Here is a 19,907-nt window from a genome sequence, read left to right as displayed (position 1 = left end):
GAGGGCAGCGGCCCCGGGACCGTGCACCACCCCCGGCCCCTCCAGCTGGTGGCACCAGGCTGCACTGTGCCAGAGCCTGCAGGCTGTCTCTTTCCCACTGTGGTGCGGGCAGCATCCATTCCTTGCCTGGCCCTGGCCCTGGCCCGAGTCCCACCTGTGTCTGCTGCTTGGTGCCAAGCTCCGCTTTCTTCTCCTCACAGATCATGCTCTCCTCCCTCAAGCACGGCCTCTTTGGTGGGCAGTGGCTGCGGCGAGTCAGCTACATCCGCTGGGAGGGCGTCTTCCGCTGCATCCCCATCTTTGGCATGTCCTTTGCCTGCCAGTCGTAAGTACTGCCTGCTCCCGGGGCCCCGCGTGTGAGTGTGTTACGAGGTGGGGCTACGGTCCTGGGAGAGGGAGGCACCGTTTTCTTCAGTGGATGATCCAGGCCACGAGGAGTAACGTGGTCTTCACCGTGGCCTTCCTGCTTTGGGTTCAGGGTGGGAGTTAGATGTTTACTGAGGGAGAAATCGACTTTATTCCCGAGATGTGTTGCCGGCACTGTTGGTGAGAGCGCCGAGTTTGCCAAATCCCCCACGAGTAGAGTTGGCTGTGGGGAACACAGAACAGCCCCAAACCATCTGACTCACAGAGTCCTGAGCATTTTGCCAGAACTTAGCTGCTCGTGTGAGAATATTTAAGAGGAAATTGCACAAACATTGACTTCAGACTGCCGCTGGGATGCTTTCAGAGGCCCGTGTGTGTGTGCGCGCGTGCACGTGAGCAGGCGTGCGCTCTCTGGCACGCAGGGCTTTGTAAATGCAGAGCAGCTATTTCCTTAATTCCAGTAGCCTTATCTTCTCTACCAAATGACAGGAGCCTGTGATTCATGCCCAGTCAGGTGGTAACCCGCTCAAAAGAGAGGCGTAAATCCGGCGGGGATAGGAAGGGACCATCGGTGGCGGGGGGGCTGGCAGAGCAGCCCCCCACAGCTCTACGGGCATCAACTGTGCCAGTCGTAAACTAGCGTGACAGATGAGACTGTCCAGACTGCTGTGTTTACACCCACACGCGAGATCCAAATCGTGGTTTCCCACTTCTCGTCTCTCTTGGCAGCTTGGTTTCCACCAGAACGCTCTCCACTCTTGCTGTTTAATGTCCCCGTTACAATCAGTGACAGAAGTTACATCCTTTTGCCATGTACCTAGTTACCGGTTGTCCTTTTTGTCTGAGTTTGCTTCTTTGAAAATAAACCCTGGTCGGGCTTTTGGCGGTGGCTGCTCTGTAGTCAGGCACGTCTGCTGGGTTTGGTTCTCAGGTGGAGTTATGGGTTCCGGAGGGGTTGTGAGCACATGTCCCGTCTGCCGCTCACGGAGGGCACAGGGCCTGCAGAGGCACCCACATTCCCTGGGGAGCGATGCTGAGGGGTCCAGAGCTGGGGGCATCCAAGGGCAGAGATGGCTCTTCCCTGCCCTGCATGTCTGCCCCAGAGCACGTGTGGGGCGGGGGCCCTGCTGTTCTGGCCGGGTGACCATGGGCCGGCTGTGTGGCTGGTCTCCCCGTCCTGGACGGGCCAGGCCTCCGCTGTGCCGTCACTGTGTGGCCCTTTCTGGTCTGAGTTCGCAGTAAATGAGTACATGGTGGTGCAGGACCACTTGGCCCTGCGGCCCAGAGAAGCTCGGAGAGAGCACTGAGCACGTGGAGGCCCAGGCTGTGCAGGGGGACAGGCGGACTCCTCTGACTCAGGTAAACTGAGTCACAGGGCTGCTCAGCGAGGTGGGCAAGTGCTCTGCGGGTGCTGGGTTGGCCCGCCGTGGGGGTCTGGCTGCCACCATCAGGGGTCCTTGGGGCCCAGGCAGGATTGGAGGAAGGTGGGGACCGTGGCCGTTCCACACCCATCCATCCCCACGTTCAGGGCACAGCCCCCTCCCCGCAGTGTCAGCGGCTCTTGGGCAGGGACTTCTCCCTGTGTGTGCTGCGGGCCGGGGCGGGACACCCTTGTGCTGAGATCTGGTGCTGGGGCTCCCTGGCATGGACCCCACTCTGGCCCAAGGAGCTGGTCAGCACCCAGATGATGGTGCCAGTTCCCCTGCAGGTCCTCTGCCGCCTCCCTGGGCTGCATGAGCGTGTGGCCACCCGCTGCCCTCCGCCGGGCCGAGGTGGGGACAGCTGTCTGCTGTGACCCCTGCCCACTGGGGGTAGCTGATGGGATGGTGTGCAGGGCCGGGGGACGGTGCCAGCTTCTGCCGGCCAGGCCTCCCCCATCCTCATCCTTGTCGTTTGCTGTTAATAACGTTAGCGCGTCCTCTTTGTTCTCCTTTCACTTTTTTTAAGGCGGTTTTGGGATTTGGCTCCGCTGACTATTGTGGTTTCATTTATGTCCTGACGCGCCCCCTCCCGGCCTCCCGCGTGGCGTGACCGCTGGCCCTGTCTCCCTTGGTGCTGAGCCTGAGCCTTCAGCACAGTGTCACCCTGCTTCCTCCTCTCAGGGCTGCACAGGAGCCCCCCGTACCCACCCCCCGCCCCCGGCTCCCTACCCCCCGCCCCTTCCTGTCTGCCTCCGTGGGGCCCACCTCTCGCAGGTGCCGGGTCCCTGCCTGCTGTTTGCAGAGAGCCTGCATGGACGCATCCCTCCCAGGCCCGGCGGCGCTGCCCTGCTGGCTGTGGGCCGTGGGACTGAAGCCACTCTTCCCGTCGCAGAGCTGGGTCCACGCCGGCTCTGAGCCCCTCGCTGAGGCGCTGAGATGGGCAGGCAGCCCGGCTTGTTTGTTTAACTTTCCATTCTTTTGACAGCGATGCTCTGAACCGCTTCCTGCTTCCCCTGTAAACATGAGGTGCTTCAGCCCAGCCCGGAGCGGTCACGCTCCTGCTGCAGTGGAACAAACGGCCTTTCATCCTGTGGCACTTCTGAAATGTTTACAGAGAGCACGTTCGGGGAGGGCTCTGAGTACTGTCTGTAGTATTGTGAGAGCTCAGCCTCGGCTCTGGTGGTGGCCAGCGTGGTGGGAAGGCAGGTGTGGAGACTCGGCTGGGGCTCTGGGGGAGGTGTGTCTGTCTCTGGAATCGGCTCCGTGAAGTTGCTCGTTCTTATACAGCCAGGTCCTGCCCACCTATGACAGCCTGGATGAGCCATCAGTGAAAGCCATGAGCTCCATCTTCGCCTCCTCCCTCAACGTGGTCACCACCTTCTACGTCATGGTAGGAACCCTTTCACACCCCACCCCCTTGCACAGTTCCTCCAGTCCCCCAGCGCAGGCCTGCCCTTGCTCCCTCCCATCCCAGTGCCCGCAGGCTGCCGGGCAGCTCTGCGCCTCCGCTCAGCTCCAGGGCCACCTGCGAGCCCGCTCCCCAGGTGGTGGTGTTGTCCCCATCCCGGGAGGAGCGCGGGTGCCTCAGCGCAGGGCCTGGAGCCTGCCCAAGACCTCTGCTGATTTGCTGTAGAAAGGTGGTCCATCAGTGAGAAATTGGAGAGAGTAAAATAGCAGAGAAAGAATATCACAAGTTCCAGCCCACAGATGCAGATACAGTTCATGTTTTGGTAGATTTTCTCTCCAGTCTTCTTAATTCTCCTCTTCGTTGTTTTTTTACATGGCAAATAGAGATATAAATTCACTGAGAGTCTGGCTTGTTTCCCTGAACTTTGTGGTTCCGCCATTCTTGTCAGTTTTTACAAATGGTCTGTCAGATTGTTGTCCACGCTGAGCCTGAACTCGTGGGGACCTTGATTTACCCCATGGTTTGGGTTTTGAGCCAGATGAAGTCCGGTCCCTCTGCGGGGCTCATGGGGCATTCCGGTGCTCCCTTTCCATGCAGGCAGCTCCCTTCTCTTGGTGCCCTGTTGTCCAAGTGGGGAGAAGCCACATCGGACTGTCACCTTTAGGCCTGCAGCCTCTGCTCGTCAAGGAGGATGTTTACGAGCCAGGAGCTGGGGGGCCTTGGTCTTGCTGCAGCTGCTCGTGATGAGGCTCGCGGCTGTTCCAGGGAGGGTGCGCCCCTCTCACCACATGCCCCCGCCATCCCTCTGTCGTCCCCCCGCAGGTGGGCTTCTTTGGCTATGTGAGCTTCACCGAGGCCACCGCGGGCAACGTGCTCATGCATTTCCCTTCCAACCTGGTGACCGAGATGATCCGTGTGGGCTTCATGATGTCCGTGGCCGTGGGCTTCCCCATGATGATCCTGCCCTGCAGACAGGCCTTGAACACGCTGCTTTTCGAGCAGCAGGTAAGGTGCTCAGGGCCCCTCGGACGGCGTTCTGCCGGGAATTGTCTCTGTCCTGGTCTCAGTTATGTTGTCCTCAGGTGGCTTTTGCTAGTTCTTTATTTTCCTGGGCGGTAGTAGGAAAAGTTTTTCCTAGTTAAAAATTAAAAACTCCAATTAAGGGCTTCCCTGGTGGCGCAGTGGTTGAGAATCTGCCTGCTAATGCAGAGGACATGGGTTTGAGCCCTGGTCTGGGAAGATCCCACATGCCGTGGAGCAACTAGGCCCGTGAGCCACAACTACTGAGCCTGCGCGTCTGGAGCCTGTGCTCCGCAACAAGAGAGGCCGCGATAGTGAGAGGCCCGCGCACTGCGATGAAGAGTGGCCCCCACTTGCCACAACTAGAGAAAGCCCTCGCATAGAAACGAAGACCCAACACAGCCAAAAATAAATAAATAAATAAATAAATAAATGTATTAAAACAAACACACAGGAAAACTCCAATTAAAATGAAATCTTTTAATAGGGATCTTTTTTTTTAACCAACTTTGGAGGACAGAGCCCCAGATCAATCGGGTTGATTCCAGCAGGAGATGTGGAGTCAGGCCCAGTGTCTAAGCAGGTTAGGCTCGTGTCCTGTGACTTCCCTGCTGTCCCCCACATCGGAGAAGTACCAGGAAATCAGGGGCTTGCTTCAGCACAACCCTGTGGGAGAGGAGTGGTTGGGAACTCAGAAGAGCCGGTTTAACTGACAGGAGCTGATAATGGCCAGCCGGGTGGGCAGATGAACGCTGGGGTCAGGCCACCATTCTCTTTATATTTGTGTAAGGGAAAATTTTGATAATTTGACGGAGGACATCTGAACCTTGAGAGAGGCTGAGTTTTGTTTGCTGTCGTGTGTGTAGGCCCAGCGCCATGTAGTCCTGTGTAAGCAGTTTTCCAAATGTACAGTGGGAACCCACATTCCCCTGGCTCTCTAACTCCTGCCCAGTTGACAACAAGAGGTGCAACTGTGGTAGCTCGTGCCCAAGGGCGAGGGCATGGGGTTGGCCCTGTCTCTCTGCGGTGGTTCTTGTGTTCCCGCCCGAGTCCTTGAGCCTGGTCTGTGGCGTCAGCCAGGACTCCTGGTGGCCACTTGAACTGCTTAGGCCATGGTGGCGGGGAGGGGAGAGTCTGGCAGGCAGACGGGGTGGGTGGCTGCCTAGGCCTCCAGGACAGCCGGAGCCGGGCTCGTCCATGTGGCTTGGCGCATGGTTGAGGCAGCCTCCCACGGATTCTGCCACCAGGGACAACACCTTGCGGCAGAGCCCCAGTCCTGAAGAATTGGCTGCCTGCCCCACCCCTGTTAGCTGTTCAGGCACCTGGGCACCAAGCAAGGCTGTGTCCCCTGGGGGGCGCGGCAGGCCAGCTTATGCGGCCATGGGGTCCTCTGTCTGATGCAAACATGTACTTCATATCTGAACAGCATTTGTGTTTCTGTAAATAACATGTTTTTATGATTTTTTAAATTAGAAAATCAGTAGTGGTATTAAAGGAAATGTTAATTCAAGTGGAAAACTTACCTGCATGCCTCCATCCTCATTCAAATGACCCGTTCTGCTCCCCTTGGCGTTTGTGTGCATCTCTTTGCAGATTTCCTCTCGCTGTGTTTTCTCCTGTCTTTAGTCCATGTGTATCCATAGAAACCCCCAGCGTCACTAAGCCCTTGCTCTCACTTCCTGTTCATTGCTGGTCTTTCACCCTTGACCTATCACGGGTGACTCTCGTGACCCTCTTCCCGCATGTAGCTGCCCGTTTCTTCTTCTCCTCTTCGAGTGTTTCTTGGGTAAATTTCTGTAGGATTCTGAGTCAGAAGGTGTAGACCTAACAACCTCCTTCACTAGTCTGTCCTAAGAAAGCTGCCTTTGCAAGTCAATTCTGGACATTGGGTGCCTCCAAACTGTAGTTCTGGAAGGGTCTGAAGCTTCACTTGAGTGGTGTTTTCCTAGCCCAGCAATAGTAATCATGGCTAGCCCCTCCTGTGTGCACAGCACTGTTCTAGAAGCTTCACTCCCATCACCTCCTTTGGTCCTCACCACAGCCTGATGAGGTGCTTCCGGTGCCCCTGTGCCTATGGACACGGAGGTGAGGCCAGAGGTGGTCTCTTTGGCTTGATTACAGCATGTAATGACTTGACTTGTTCCCTTGCCTTCTTCCTGAACGTGCCTGCTGGAGACGAGGATGGCGCAGCCGAGCGTGTCTGTGTGCATGGGGGGCCCACCGAACCCTGAAACCCACTGCGTGTCACTGTGAACTGGGGATGTGTTCTGTTTCCCGTGTTATGCAGTATTTTTAAAAATCTCTGTCACGGCATTGCTCTAAAAGGAGAACAGAAGGATTTGTTCTTCGTATCTCAGAACGAAGTTGTTATTTACCACCGTAGCTGCTGTGAGGAGCAGCCTGGACCTTCCTGGGGTCCGCGGTTCTGGTTGCAGGTTCACGTTCAGGCACATCTGCCTGTGCCCAGAGTGCTCGCCTGCCGCCTCCCGGGCAGACCTACCTGGGGTGTTGGTAGAGCCCTTTAAGGACTTGCTTACAGCAGAGTGGAGAGGAAATTGGTCATTTCAGAACCTTGTTTTTATTTTCTTTCATGTAGCAAAAAGATGGGACCTTTGCCGCCGGAGGCTACATGCCACCCCTGCGGTTTAAAGCCCTCACCCTCTCGGTTGTGTTTGGAACCATGGTCGGTGGAATCATGATCCCAAATGGTAAGTGGGGCTGCTCCAGCGGCTGGCCTCCTGCTGGCCTATTCTGCCCCGCGCCCCCTTCCTGCTGTTGTGCGCCCCTGCCTCCAGTCTCGGTGTTCAGCCAAGATGCTCAGAGTCTCACCACTGTCCTCTCTGGTCAAAAAAAAGTCTAGAGACTCTTGGGCGCTTTTTTCTTTGGCTCCCTGAGAAAGGCTTGGGAGAAAACGCTGCAGCTTGATGTGACCACAAACACGTGGGTGGAAGCTGCGATGCGGAGTCCAGGCCTGATGTGTGAAGTTAGTGGTTTGATGCGGAGTCCAGGCCTGATGTGTGAAGTTAGTGGTTATAAAGCAGCTCCTTACTGCTGACTCCTGATTTTGTTGACACGTCACCAAGGGAAAAGGGAAGGGCCCTGGGCAAGATTTCTGTTGTCCGACGTCCTGCTCCAGCACAGACAAAGCTCATTGTCCTCAGACATCGAGTGGGCCCCGCATGCCCTCCAGGTAGCGACCCCCAGGCCCCACACTCCAGGCTCCCAGCTTCCCCACGCAACCAGGACAGGCCCTGCTCGGTCACTCGCTGGGCAGCAGGTGGGGTGACGTAAGATGATCCGGCCCAGAAGCCCCCGCTGGCCGCCCCGGACGCTCCGCGAGGAGCCGTAACAGCGTTGTGGACCCAGCACGGGGCGGGCAGTGCTGTTAGCCTCACCTCACTGGCGAGGAAGCTGAGGTACAGAGAGGAGGGGACTTGCCTGAGGCTCCTGGCCTGATGCTGTCAGATTGGACACCCTAAGGGTCCTTGCGGGCACAGAAGGCTGTGCCCCGCTCCTTGCTGCTGTCCGGCGGCACGCGTAGATGCGCCTTAGTGGCAAGGCTCCTCACCCTGCTCGCTGGAAGCTCACCCCTCCCTGTCACTCTTGTTCCCAGTGGAGACAATCCTGGGCCTCACGGGCGCCACGATGGGAAGCCTCATCTGCTTCATCTGCCCGGCGCTGATCTACAAGAAGATCCACAAGAACTCCCTCTCTTCCCAGGTGCGTGCTGCGCAGCGCTCTCAGCCCCACTCAGGGCGGGTCTGGGTCGGGGAGAGCAGGAGGCGGTGTTCTCTGAAGTTCCCGTGAACTCGTTGTGTTACTTAGCACAAAAGGATCATGGTCCTGTAGGTCTGAGAAACGTGGGGTTAAGCCAAGGTGAGCAGCCTTGCACCGCAGGGCCGCCGAGCCGAGCTGCTGACCACGCTTATCTGAGCATTGAGTGCTGAACCGCTTTCCCCGCCTGTCTGTACGGTGACCGGATTATCTGTGTGTGCCACACGCTCACGTCCCCGTCTCCATCCCCTCCTGGGGACACCCGCACTGTCTCGCTGGGGACTGTCTTGTTGGTGTCACTTCTCCAGTCTTTCACTGTTACAGACAATGCCATGGTGACTATCTGTGCCCACGAGCGTTTCTGTATATTTGAGAAAGTACCTATAGGAAGCTCTCTGGGCCCTGGGATCCCTATGTCAGGAGTGGGAGCTTTCCCCCAAGGGCCCGTGTGCAGGTCAGCGCTGTTGCTTAGCAGCCAAGCTCTGCTTCTCCCCTCCGTCAGCCCGAGGGCGGTGGCAAGTCTCGGCTGCCCTGGAGTGAAGGTGAGCATTTCTCTTTCCGTGAACTGTCCGTGCTTTTTGCTCACCTTTAATGGAGTTGTTCAGCTTTTTCTTATCGGTTGATTTTGGTAAATTTTTTAGGAGCATAGTATACATATGGCAAAACACGTAATTCTCATGTACAGCTTGATACATGTCGGCTAAGTGCCACACCTGGAACCACCTCCAGGCCAGATACAGAACATTCCAGCACTCGAAGCTTCCCTGGGGCGCCCCACAGTCTTTCCTCCACTAAGGTTTCTGCCTGTCTGTCTTCTAACATTTTGGAATAATTTTGCCTGCCTTTCAAGTTAGTACAAATGGAGTCTCACAGGAAGTGTCAGCGTGTGTCTAGCCTCCTTACTCAGCATCACGCCTGAGTTCCCCCGCGTTACTGCCGGGGTGGCCAGGGGTGGTTTGCCGTCTTCCCTGCCATGTGATTCTCCACTGTAGGAATCTACAGTCACCCAGAGCAGAGTGTCCTGGACGGGCTGCTCTGCACGTCTCTCCTAGTGCAGCGTGTGTGCACTTTTGTTGATTATTCACCTAGGTGCGGAATTGTTGGGTCCTGAGGTTATGTCTGTCCAATTTTAGTAGATTTTGCCAGACTTCTTCCAGCTTTCCAAAGTGGTCCTCAGGCACCATATTGGAATTTTAGTTGCTTTAACATCTACTGTCCCTTTTTCAGATTCTAGCCCTTCAGATGGACGTGTAGCCGTACCTCATTTGGGTTTTAATTTGTAATTTCCAGGTGACTGTTGAGCACCTTTTCATACTCTTGTTAGCCGTGTAGGTGTCTTCCTTGTGAATGCCTTTCAAGTCTTGCCCGTTTTTTAACTATTGGGTTGTTTTTTTCTTATTGATTTGTAGAGGTTTGTAAAAGATTCTAGATAAAAGACTTTTTTCCAGAAGTATATATTACAAATGTTTTGTCTCACTCTTGGCTGCCTTTTCACTTTCTTAACGACACCTTCTGCTCAACAGATGTTCGTAATTTCAGTGTAGTTCAGTTTTTTGAGTTTTTCTTTTGCTGTGTGCTTTTTATGTACTACTTAGGAAATTTTTGCTTATCCCCAGGTCCTGAAGACAGTCTACTCTGTCATACTGTAGAAGCCTTGTATTTTCTCTTTCACATTTAGATCTACTTCCCATCTGGAACGCTTGGTGTGTGGCAGGGGTCAGGGGTCGTGTTCTGTGTGACTCTCTAGTTGAGCAGCAACCCCTTGCCCCAGCGTTGCTGCGGCACCATTGTCATCAGTCACCTGTGTACGTGTGAGGCTGGGAACTCCCATTCACTGGTCTGTCGGTCTCTCCCACACTAGCGCTACCCTGTGTTGGTTGCTGAGACTTTGTAGGGAGTTTTGATGCTGGCTACTTTAAAGATGGCCTTTCCTATTGTTGGCTCTTTGCATTTCCAACTCAATTTTATTTTTTTTAATTTTTAAAAATTTTTGACCGCACCATGCATCACGTGGGATATTAGTTCCCCGACCAGGGATGGAACCCGTGCCCTCTGCAGTGGAAGCGCGGAGTCTTAACCGCCGGACCGCCAGGGACGTCCCCCAACTCGGTTTTAGAAGTGGCTTCTCAGCTGTTGGCATTTGCCTGGGATTGCATCAAGCTATAGATTGAAGATTTGACATCATCATTCGCTTTGCAACTTTTCCTAATTTCCATCCTTATTTCTTCTTTCACCACTGGCTTCTTTATTTCTTTCTTTATTTTTAATGCTAATAATACAAAATTTTAACTTTTTCTCTAACAGCAAAGTCACAAACAGAAAAAACACTGTAACGAGTTGTGAGAGAGACCACAGAAGAAAGGGAAAACATTTTAGTACTTTTAATGGTACTGTTTACCTGATTTTTGGATAAAAGGCCACACATCTTCATTTTGCACTGGGTCCTACATATTAGGTTGTATTAGCTCTGCTCTTGACTGCTCTGCTTCTCCTGAGGCAGATCTCAAACCTTTCCTTATCGGAACCCCCTTCTGTCTACAGCCCTTTGGGACTCCAGCTGATTGTCACCAGTAGCTTCTTTAGATTTCCAAACTTTGGGGGATTTTCCAGGACTCTCTTTTATTGATTTCGAGCACAATCCCAATGTGATTTGAGAACACAAGCTGAAGAACTTCAGTCCTTTGACATTTGTTGGGGCCCAGCAGATGGTCTATTCTGATGGCTGTTTAGCTGGCTGTAGAGTCTGCAGTTGTTGGATGCAGTATGCTTCCAACGTGTGGTTAAGTTGAGTTTAGTAACTGTGATTTTTAGATTTTACATATTCTTACTGATTTTTTAATCTTCTAGTGTATCAGTTATGAAAAAGGTATGACAGTTCCCACTTTCATTATAGGTTTATTTGTCTTGTTATATCAATTTTTGCTTTTTGTTTTGAAGCTATGTTACTAGGAGTGTACAGTTTTAAAATGACTATATCTTATTAAACTGACCCTTTTTGTTGTGAAACGTTCCTTTTTATCTTTGGAAATGCTTCTCTCCTTAAAGGCAGCCCTGTCTGATACAGTGTAGCTAATCCAGCTTTATTTGGGGTTTATATTTGCACAATATTGTTTTTATTATCCTTTCTCTTTTGATCTCTCTATGCCTTTATATTTAAGGTATGTCTCGGGTAAGAGCATTTAGTTGGCTTTTGTTTTGTTTTGTTTTGATCCATCCTGATAATAGGAGTATTTAAGACTATTTACAGTTAATAAAATTACTGATTTGGGGGGATTAAAGCTTCCGTCTTACTCTTTGTTTTTTATTTGTCCCATCTGTTCTTTTTTCTGTTTCTTTTTTGCTTGCTGCCTTTTGGATAAATCAAGCATTTTAAGTATTTATTCTCTGTTCTTCTATTAGCTGTTGTACATTTCTGTTCTACTAGTGGTTATACAAGGCAGTTTAGTATGAATCCTTGGCTTATTAGAGTTGACCATAAGTTAGTTTTTTTTAACTGCTTCCCAGATGAGGTAACTATCCAATGATATTTTAACTCCATTTACCTTCCTCTAGCCTTCGGTGCTATTGTTTTTATGTATTTTAATTTTACATATATTTTAAACACCACAAGACATCATTATTATTGTTCAAATAGTTTGTTTATATTGATCCTTTGCACCCTCTTGGTTTTCTGGGGCCTGGTCCTGTCCCCTGACATGCTTGGTGCTTTGTGTAGGTGTATGTGAGAAATTGTGGAGGCTCTGGATGATGTTGTCCTCTGTCCAGCAGACAGAGGATGGGCAGAAGGCCTGTGTCCACTTGAGGCCAATCTGTTTCAGGTTTGCCCTCACTCCTAGAGTGTAGCCCTTCCTGAGTCTCGACGCAATCACCTGCAGATTACTAAATTCTCTGCTTAGCTTTCATCCTCTTGGCAACTGCTCTCTGCACGACTCTGCCCAGCTGGTGGCTGGCATGTGCCTCAGGGGAGAACTGAACACAGAACGTGGGTGCGTCCTTGGAGGGTTCCTCTTCTCCAGGATCGTAGCACCTCCGGTTCTGGCTGCTGGGGAGCCCTCACTTCTAATGCCTGGGGCCCAGCCTGTGTGTATGCAGGCTCCAGGGCTGCTCAGCACTGCTGACTGGGAGAAGCCTGGCCTGGTGGCCCCTCGGTGCTTACCTGTTCTCTGGAGTCTCTCGCCCCTCAAGTCTTAGCTGCTGAGGTTGTTCACCAGTCTTCAATTGGGGATTTTGGTGAGTTTTAGGAACTCCTTATAATATGAGGAAATTGGCCCATTGCCTGCCAAATTGCAAATGTTTTTCCCAGTTTGTGAAGTACCAGTGTTTTAGTCTATCAGACTCTTTGTAGGAGAGAAAAAAGTCATTGTTAAAATGACCCTCCCACTCCAGTATTATTTTAAGGAATTCTTCCCTCAGTTCTTTTAGTAATTCCATGATTTCATTTTTCCATTTAAATCTTTGACCCATCGGTGTTCTATTTTGGTGTAAGAAACAAAGTAGGTATCCTCGGTTTTTCTAGATGGCTTTCTAGTTGTCAGAACACTGTTCGTCCATCAGTGATATGAAATGTTACTGCTCCTGTATGTTAAGTTCTTGTATGTATTTGGGCTCATCTGGGACTTGTATTTTAATTTCCTGGATGTCCCATCCAGTGATGTGGCCGTCCACGCTGTTTTAATTACCCGGCCTTGCGATGGTGCTCCCTTGTTGTGTGGCTCTGAGAACATTTTAATTCTAATCTCTTTTCTTTCATTAATGACGTTTCTGGATGTTCTTGCTTGCTTACTTTTTCTTTCTTTTTTTTTTTTTTTTGGCTGTGTCGTGTGGCTTGTGGGATCTTAGTTCCCCGACCAGGGATTGAACCCAGGTCACGGCAGTGAAAGCCCGGAATCCTAACCACTAGGCCACCAGGGAACTCCCTGTTTACTTTCTGTATGAATGTTCCAGTCAGCTGATCTGACTCTTAACAAAAATAAATCCACCTTTTTGGTTTTGGTCTAATTGGAATTCGTTGAAACTGTGGATAAATTTGGAAAGAATCATTCCCTTGATACTCTGGTTAATCTGCAGAGTGTATTTGTGAGCCTCCCAGTGTGATAATGGGGCGTGGTGTTCAGTCGTCACAGCTGCACTCAGCCCCCCTTCCCCGTCTCCGTCTGCTGGACCAGCATCCCTCTGCTACATGTGCCTGTGATACTGGGACCTCTCCTTCCTCTGGCTTTTCTGACTGTTTGTACGTAGGGAGGCTATAGATTCTCATATATTAACTTTCTTTACCCTCTGACCTTACAGCATCTCTTGTTAATTTCACCTTCCCCTTTCCAGTTGTTTCTCTCTCATCTGTGTCGTCCTGCACCTCTCGCCGTGGCGCTGGGGCGGGGCGGGGGGGCAGCTGGTCGTCTTCCCAACTCAGCTGGGACAGCTTCCAGTGTTGAACTGTTGAGCGTAATGCTGGTTTTGGCTTCATGTACAGAAATGAACATGCGCATTCAAACGCCCCCACGTGTCTGTAGACGTGAACACACGTAGAATCGCGTTAAAGAGACGTCTATCTGTGCCTGTGTCACTATGGATTTTTAAAACTGGAAAGCATATTGAATTATATTAACTACTTTCTGACCACGTGCAGAGAAGATGGAAAAGTTTCTCCTTTGGACTTAGTGTCTTGGTGACGTACGTTGCAGGTCAGTCCTAGACTCGACCATCTGACTGTGGCATACCGTTTGTATGCCCTGCTGTTTTATTTCCGAACACGGAGTTTTCATGTTTTGAGGAAAATGAGCCTTGCAAGGAGCATGCCCAGAAATGTGGCTGGAGTCTGGTGTGCAGACCTAGGGCCTGGAGGGTATCCGCTTGGGGTGTGTCCCTCCTGTCCTGGGAGCCCCGGCTGCTGCTCCGTAGGATGGCACAGACCTGGCGTCAGCCCGAGTCTACTTGCCCCAGATGCCTGAGCGCTGCTGGCACAGAGGTGCTTGTTTCTGGCCCCGGACCTCGGGAAGAGCCAGGGAAGGTGGGGGGCACGGGTGATGGGCCCATCACAGCTGTGCTGGAGAAAGGCATGAAAGAGTATTCTGAGAAACGTCCTCAGAAGAATAAGCAGGGACCGCGAAAACACAGCTGGCCCTTAGCAAATCGAAAAGAAACCTTATCTGTCATCACTAGTTCATCCTTTATCTTGAAAATTCGAGAACTCAGAGGGTCTCTCCAGTGGGGCTGAGGCGGAAGGGGTGGGTTTCACCGTCCGGAGTTGACGCTGCGGCCGGGAGCCAGCAGGGGGAGCAGGGCCACCTGGGACTCACGGGAGGCAGCGGAGCCCTGAGTCGGAGCGGCACCAGCCTCCGTAGCTGTCCTCGTGCCGAGCACTGGGGAGCATCCGCAGGGAGGGCCAGAAGGCGCCGCTGTGCTCCTGAAACAGGGACACAAACGCGCACCAGGACCTGTTGGACCTCACCCAGAGCGTGACGCCCTGGCCTCAGGGCTAGGATGCCTGCCATGCCCTGATCACACTGCCCTGAAGACCCAAATTGGGGTGCATGGGGCGGGCTCCGGAGCCCCTGCCTCAAGGTGTGGGCTTTGTTTGAACGTGTACATCTTCAGTCTCACGTGTGAGCAGTGAAAGGGGACACCTTCTTCCCGGCCAGGGCTTGTCTCTGGTTCTGAGTTGGGGACTCCAGCAGATTGGGAGCCTTGGGGTGTCGCATTGCACATGGCCCCCAGGCCAAGCCCCTGGTTTTGCCTTATGTACCTGGGCTGAGACGTCAGGATGTGTTTGCGTTTCTCCTGGCGGCTCTGCAACTGGTTAAGAAGAACAGAAGTCAGGGCTGCGTGATCAGACGTCTGGTGCACCCGGCTCGCTCACCAACCTTGTCCCGTTTCAAAGCAGCTCTGGACTTGCAGGAAGTTGTACCTGGAAGATGGGTTCTGCAGGCACAGGGGCCCTCCTGTCCCCGTCTTGAGGCCATGACAGCCCTGTACCCCAGCTGGCTCCCCCTGTGTTCCCGATCATTCCATCACTGCTGGCTGGTGCGGTACAGACCTCAGCTGCGGCCCCTTCTTCTGGGAGCAGCGTCTCTTCCTTGTCAGGACTTGGGGGGGAACCGATGACCGTCCCTGTTCACACACGTGTGGCATCAGCCTCCCAAACTTCACGGCAGAGCGGCAACCTGCGAGCTCTGGCCTCTTGTGACCCTGGGGCCTCATGGACGCCTCGGGCCTTTGGTGGGGTGGTGGTGGGGGTCTGTGGTTGGTGCGTACTTGTCATGGCTGCCCCAGGGAGTTGGCCACACCAGTGCCCTTTCCAAAGTCTGGCCCACCTGGAGCTCCTGACACTGCCCTGGGGGCCGTGTTCCCACCCTGGCTCTGGCTGACTCTTGCCTCCCGACACATGCCTGCATGCAGACTGTGATCTGGTCCCTGCACCAGCATCACCCGTGGACCTAGATTCCCTTGGTGTGAGGCATGGCCCTCCCGCGTCCTCACTGACGCCAGCCTGGCGTTAATCCTCTGCTCCCCTCAAGCTGGGGCAGCTTTGGCTTCCCTGCCTGGGGGTTTTTGCGGACCTGTGGCATTTCTTCAAAGGAAAGGGTGAGAGTGGAGAGCTGGGACTGTGACCAGTTACAGAGGCTCTGGCAGGGCCAGCAGGCGGCTCATGCTCAGGTGGTGGTCAGCTGGCAAGTACCCCACAAAGCCCAGGGCGGCTTGAGAGCCAGGTGTGTCAGGGGATGAGGGGGGGGGTCTCGGCGAAGGGTGGGGTGGAGACTGCCGCCGGGTGGGGGAGCGTGGGTGGGGTACCTTCTTGGACAGGGTGGAGCCAGGGAACACACTTCGCTAGTGGGGCCGTGGGATGTCTGGGCCGGGGGCAGTGGCAGGTGCGTGTGTGGCACCAGGCGGAGCTTCCTGGCTCCGTGCAGGCTCTTCTTCGTAAATTGAATTTAAGTTGACGCTTTCTTGTTCTTTTTTGGGAAGCTTGCTGTCTCCCAGCATTGATGGAGTTAACGTTTTTTATTTTGTGCGCGATTTGTTTCTTTAAGGCCAGAAAGCCAAGGGTTGAAATAAATCATTCAAAGCCACGGATGAAATGTTGCCTTTGGCTTGTCCGTCTCCCGTGGAATGTTCAGTGATGTCCCCGTTAAAAAAACCCAACAAAAAACAACGAAGCAGATGTCTTCATCTCTGTGTCAAAAACCATTTTAGGGGCTGTCCAAATCAGGGCCTGGAGGGGAATGGGGTTCTGCTGGTGAAGCCCAGGCTCATTGGGATCCCACCTGGCGCTGTCCTGGGGGCCCTTCTGGAGCTGTCATCCCCCCCTCTGGCCGGCCACGCAGGCAGACCACTTTGGCTGTTCGAGTATTTCAGGGCTCTCACTCGGTCTTGTCCTCATCCTGTCAGTGCTACGGGGTCCAAGTCGGGAGGTGAAGTTCTTTTTGTTGTTTCTCTGGAGAAATACGAGATGCAAGGGATTTAAAGTTTCTTTTTTTTAAAAAATATTTTAAAACTACTTTGGTCGCCTCTGGATACCATTGCTCTTTGAATCTTCCCTTCATGGTGAGTGGGTATAACATGCTACTCTTTGAGCACACAGCTGAAGCTGGGAATCCACACATTTTTAAGAAAATAACTTGGGGTGGGGGGGCGAGAGTCAGGAGCTCTTGACCCCAAGCTGCGTACAGTCTTCTGATGCTGTTCAGACCCCAGGGGCTCAAATCCAACAATATCCCCATGCGCACCTGCCTAAGGCCGGAGGGTGGTCAGTGCCAGAGGGGCCTCTCGAGTCCATGGTACTGACCGGGCCTCCCTGAACCATGGCTGACCCCAGAGCACAGCCAGCATTTTGCTTCCATGAGCCCTGAACCAGCTCAGTGTTTCCAGAGTGGCAGCGGTTGAAACAGACTTTCTCCCCAAGGTTCTCCTCATTGGTTGGCACCCACCTTCAGGAGCACAGGTCCTTTCTTCCTGTGGAAAATCTTTCTTCTCTAATTGTGTTGGGCCTGGGAAAGTCTCAGTGGTTCTTTTGAACAGATATATTTCAAAGAGTCAATGTGCCTTTTGGAAAAGGTTTGAGTTCTGACTCTGAGAGCACGTGGAGGTGGGTGGTGGGGTCCCCTGGCTCTTCAGGCAGGCCGCCTCGTGCTCGTCTCTGCGGCACCAGGAGTTACAGCTCCTTGGGCAGAGCTGCATGGGCCGGGCCTGGCTGGGAAGGGCAGAACGAGCAGCGTCCACTGCTGTGGCAGCAGAAGTAACATGGAGAGTGTCGGCCCAACGTGTACAGGAGCTGCAGGGGAGACGGAGTTACACAACGTCGGGTTCGTGTACTGAGTCACTGAGGGCAGCACTTAACGATCAGCCTGGGGGCCATCACAGGAGGGACCGGGTGGGGACGAGGCCCCTCGGCGAGCAGTAGTGCCTCCAGCTCAGCTCGCTGGGCAGCACCGATGGGCACCGACAGCCAGAGGGGGCGAGGAGCCACCTCCTTCCCAGCCGTCTCCCCGTCCGTGCCCTGTAGCTGCAGGTGTGTCTAGCTTTCTGGGTGATGTTGGGGATAGGTCATTTGTAGCCGGGCACCCAGTGGTCTGGGCCCTCTACTGGGTGAGCGGGTGAGACAAGCAAGGGCCCCCTTCAGGTTAGGCAGATGCCCCAAGATTCTTGCTCTCCTGACCAAAACCATCAAGGGACCCAATCTCTGAAGCATTAGGCGTGGGGAGGCGTGGCCGCCGGGCTCTCCAGGATGCCTGGCCAGTGGGCTTGGGTCTCTCCAGCCAGCAGGCCGCTCCGTGTCATACTTGCTGCCCCTGCTGTCTTCAGGCTCCCTCACGACACCCCCGCCACCCCCACCGGCCCCATCACCAGTGTGGCTTCTGCAGATGTGGCCCATGATTCGGTCACACTGATCAGTTAGTGACCATCATCTAGTGGTCAGTGTGGTTGGGGCCTCTGTGGGCTGTGCCCCACCCCCTAGGAAGGGCAGGGGTGCAGGGACTGCATGACCCCTTTAGCTCCTGGGGTCTTTGTCTCGTCCAGGTGGTGCTCTGGGTCGGCCTGGGCATCCTGGTGGTCAGCACACACACCACCCTGTCCGTGAGCCAGGAGGCCCCTGTGGACTTGGCAGAGGAAGCCCCAGGCAGCAGACTTGGAGAGGCTGAGGGCGCGATGAAGGCAGAGGCAGCCCAGCTCCCAGGTACGCGCCTCCCAGGTACGCGGCTCTCAGGTATGCACACAGGCTTGCAGCCTTCTTGGGGGCACCCCGGTAGCGTCATCTTGGGGTCACGGGGACCCAGGTGGCACTTTCCAGGCTGTCTCACCTGCCCAGTTGCCTCCGTCCTGATTGGGTGATGGAGGGGGTGGGGGGCCTCCAGGGGGCTGGTGGGTGCGGCCACCTGCGTGCAGGGGACAGACAGATGGCAGGCAGCAGGGCCGAGATCTGAACACCCCCATTGAGAGCGCTAACAGGTGAGTAAACTTGGGGGTGTCGCTCACGTTTGCTTGTTTTGTTTTGAGGATGTAAATTTTAAGCCAGGTTTTCCTGGACAAAGTCAGTGATGCCCCTCAGCTTTGTTTCCTCTTTCACTTTATGTATTACTTGTTGACCTGCCCGTTGATAGAGGGATGAGCCACACTCCCTCATAAGCTGCAGGCCTGCCTTGGAAGGCCCCCCAATGCAGTGGCCCCATCGCCCATATGTGGCAGGGCCCATGGGGTGCAGGGTGGTTTCCAAGCGCGGCTTTCTGGGGTACAGCAGGAGCCCCGTTGTGTCTGGGGTGTTTGGGAGAGAAGAGGTGTCTTGGAGCCTGTGGCCTTCCCAGGCCTAGATGGGAGGGGTGCGGGGAGGGCTCCCTCCATCTGGCCTCCCGCCTTCTAGGAGCTCCAAGCGGCTTCAGGTTCGGTGCTGGTGGGTGGTGCTGTCTATGATAACGTTCATTCCAGGGGCTTCTGCCCTGACAATGGCTGGGTTTTGTGTATTCATACTAATGGTGTGTGCATGTCTGCTTACCTCCCTTGCAAAGAAACCCCTGGCTTGGATTGAGATTCCCCAGGCTGCCTGCCTGGCATTCCCCTCTGGGGGAGCAGTGCTGGTTGCTGGTGGATTCCAGGTCCCTTTGAGTGGTGATGGCTAAGAAGCCCAGGGGAGCCCTGGTCTCCTCAGCTACTGTGATTGACAAAAGGAAAGGTCCCAAGGGCTGTCCAGGGAGGCAAGCGTGCTGGCTGCTTGCAGGGCTGGGCTACCCGCAGTCGGAGGTACGGGGCTCTTGGATGTGTTGACGTCTCTGTTCCGGCCTTACCTCCCTGTGCTCAGAAAGCCCCTGCAGTGCCAGCACCCCACACCAACTTCCTGCAGAACAGTCTATCCTGGGGCTCTTTTGGGGGAGCCCTGAGCCCGGAGTAGCCGGGCATGCTCTCCTCTGCCTTCCTGGGATGGCGAGGGCCGGCTAGAAGACTCTCCCTTTGTGGGTCCCCTGCAGAGAGGACCCCTGGGAATAGCGGGGCTCAGCAGAGAAGTTAATCAGAGTGGTCAGAAGCTGCCTGGGGGACTTGCCTGGTGGTCCAGTGGTTAAGACTCCTCGCTCCCAATGCAGGGGACCCGGGTTCGATCCCTGGTCAGGGAACTAGATCCCGCATGCTGCAACTAAAAGATTCTGCATGCCACAACTAAAGATCCCACATGCCACAACTAAAAGATCCCTCATGCCGCAATGAAGATCCTGCGTGTGGCAACAAAGATCCCGCGTGCCACAACTAAGAACTGGAGCAGCCAAATAAATAAATAAATATTTAAAAATAAAGAAGAGGGCTTCCCTGGTGGCGCAGTGGTTAAGAATCCGCCTGCCAGTGCAGGGGACATGGGCTTGCTCCCTGGTCCGGGAAGATCCCACATGCTGCAGAGCAACTAAGCCCGTGCGCCACAACTACTGAGCCTGCGCTCTAGA

General features: G+C 54.0%; 1 protein-coding gene across 7 annotated transcripts in view; it reads left to right on the top strand.

Annotated features, from left to right (window-relative positions):
- SLC38A10 (solute carrier family 38 member 10) overlaps window positions 1-19,907 on the top strand; it is a 42,601-nt gene that overhangs the window by 10,853 nt on the left and 11,841 nt on the right. For 4 of the 7 annotated variants that reach the window (XM_068531725.1, XM_068531722.1, XM_068531720.1 and 1 more), the window contains exons 6-11: window positions 201-325; window positions 3,075-3,177; window positions 4,018-4,200; window positions 6,812-6,923; window positions 7,829-7,935; window positions 18,004-18,190. In XM_068531725.1, coding sequence (XP_068387826.1) covers window positions 201-325; window positions 3,075-3,177; window positions 4,018-4,200; window positions 6,812-6,923; window positions 7,829-7,935; window positions 18,004-18,190 — 817 coding nt within the window. The remainder of the gene's footprint in view (window positions 1-200; window positions 326-3,074; window positions 3,178-4,017; window positions 4,201-6,811; window positions 6,924-7,828; window positions 7,936-18,003; window positions 18,191-19,907) is intronic. The other 3 variants (XM_068531724.1, XM_068531723.1, XM_068531721.1) reach the window with 2 other exon arrangements.

The sequence above is a fragment of the Eschrichtius robustus genome, chromosome 20, assembly GCF_028021215.1.
Source record: "Eschrichtius robustus isolate mEscRob2 chromosome 20, mEscRob2.pri, whole genome shotgun sequence".
In the NCBI taxonomy this organism is placed as follows: domain Eukaryota; kingdom Metazoa; phylum Chordata; class Mammalia; order Artiodactyla; family Eschrichtiidae; genus Eschrichtius; species Eschrichtius robustus.
Note: the sequence above shows the minus strand (reverse complement) of the source record. Positions and strands in the feature narration are given on the sequence as shown.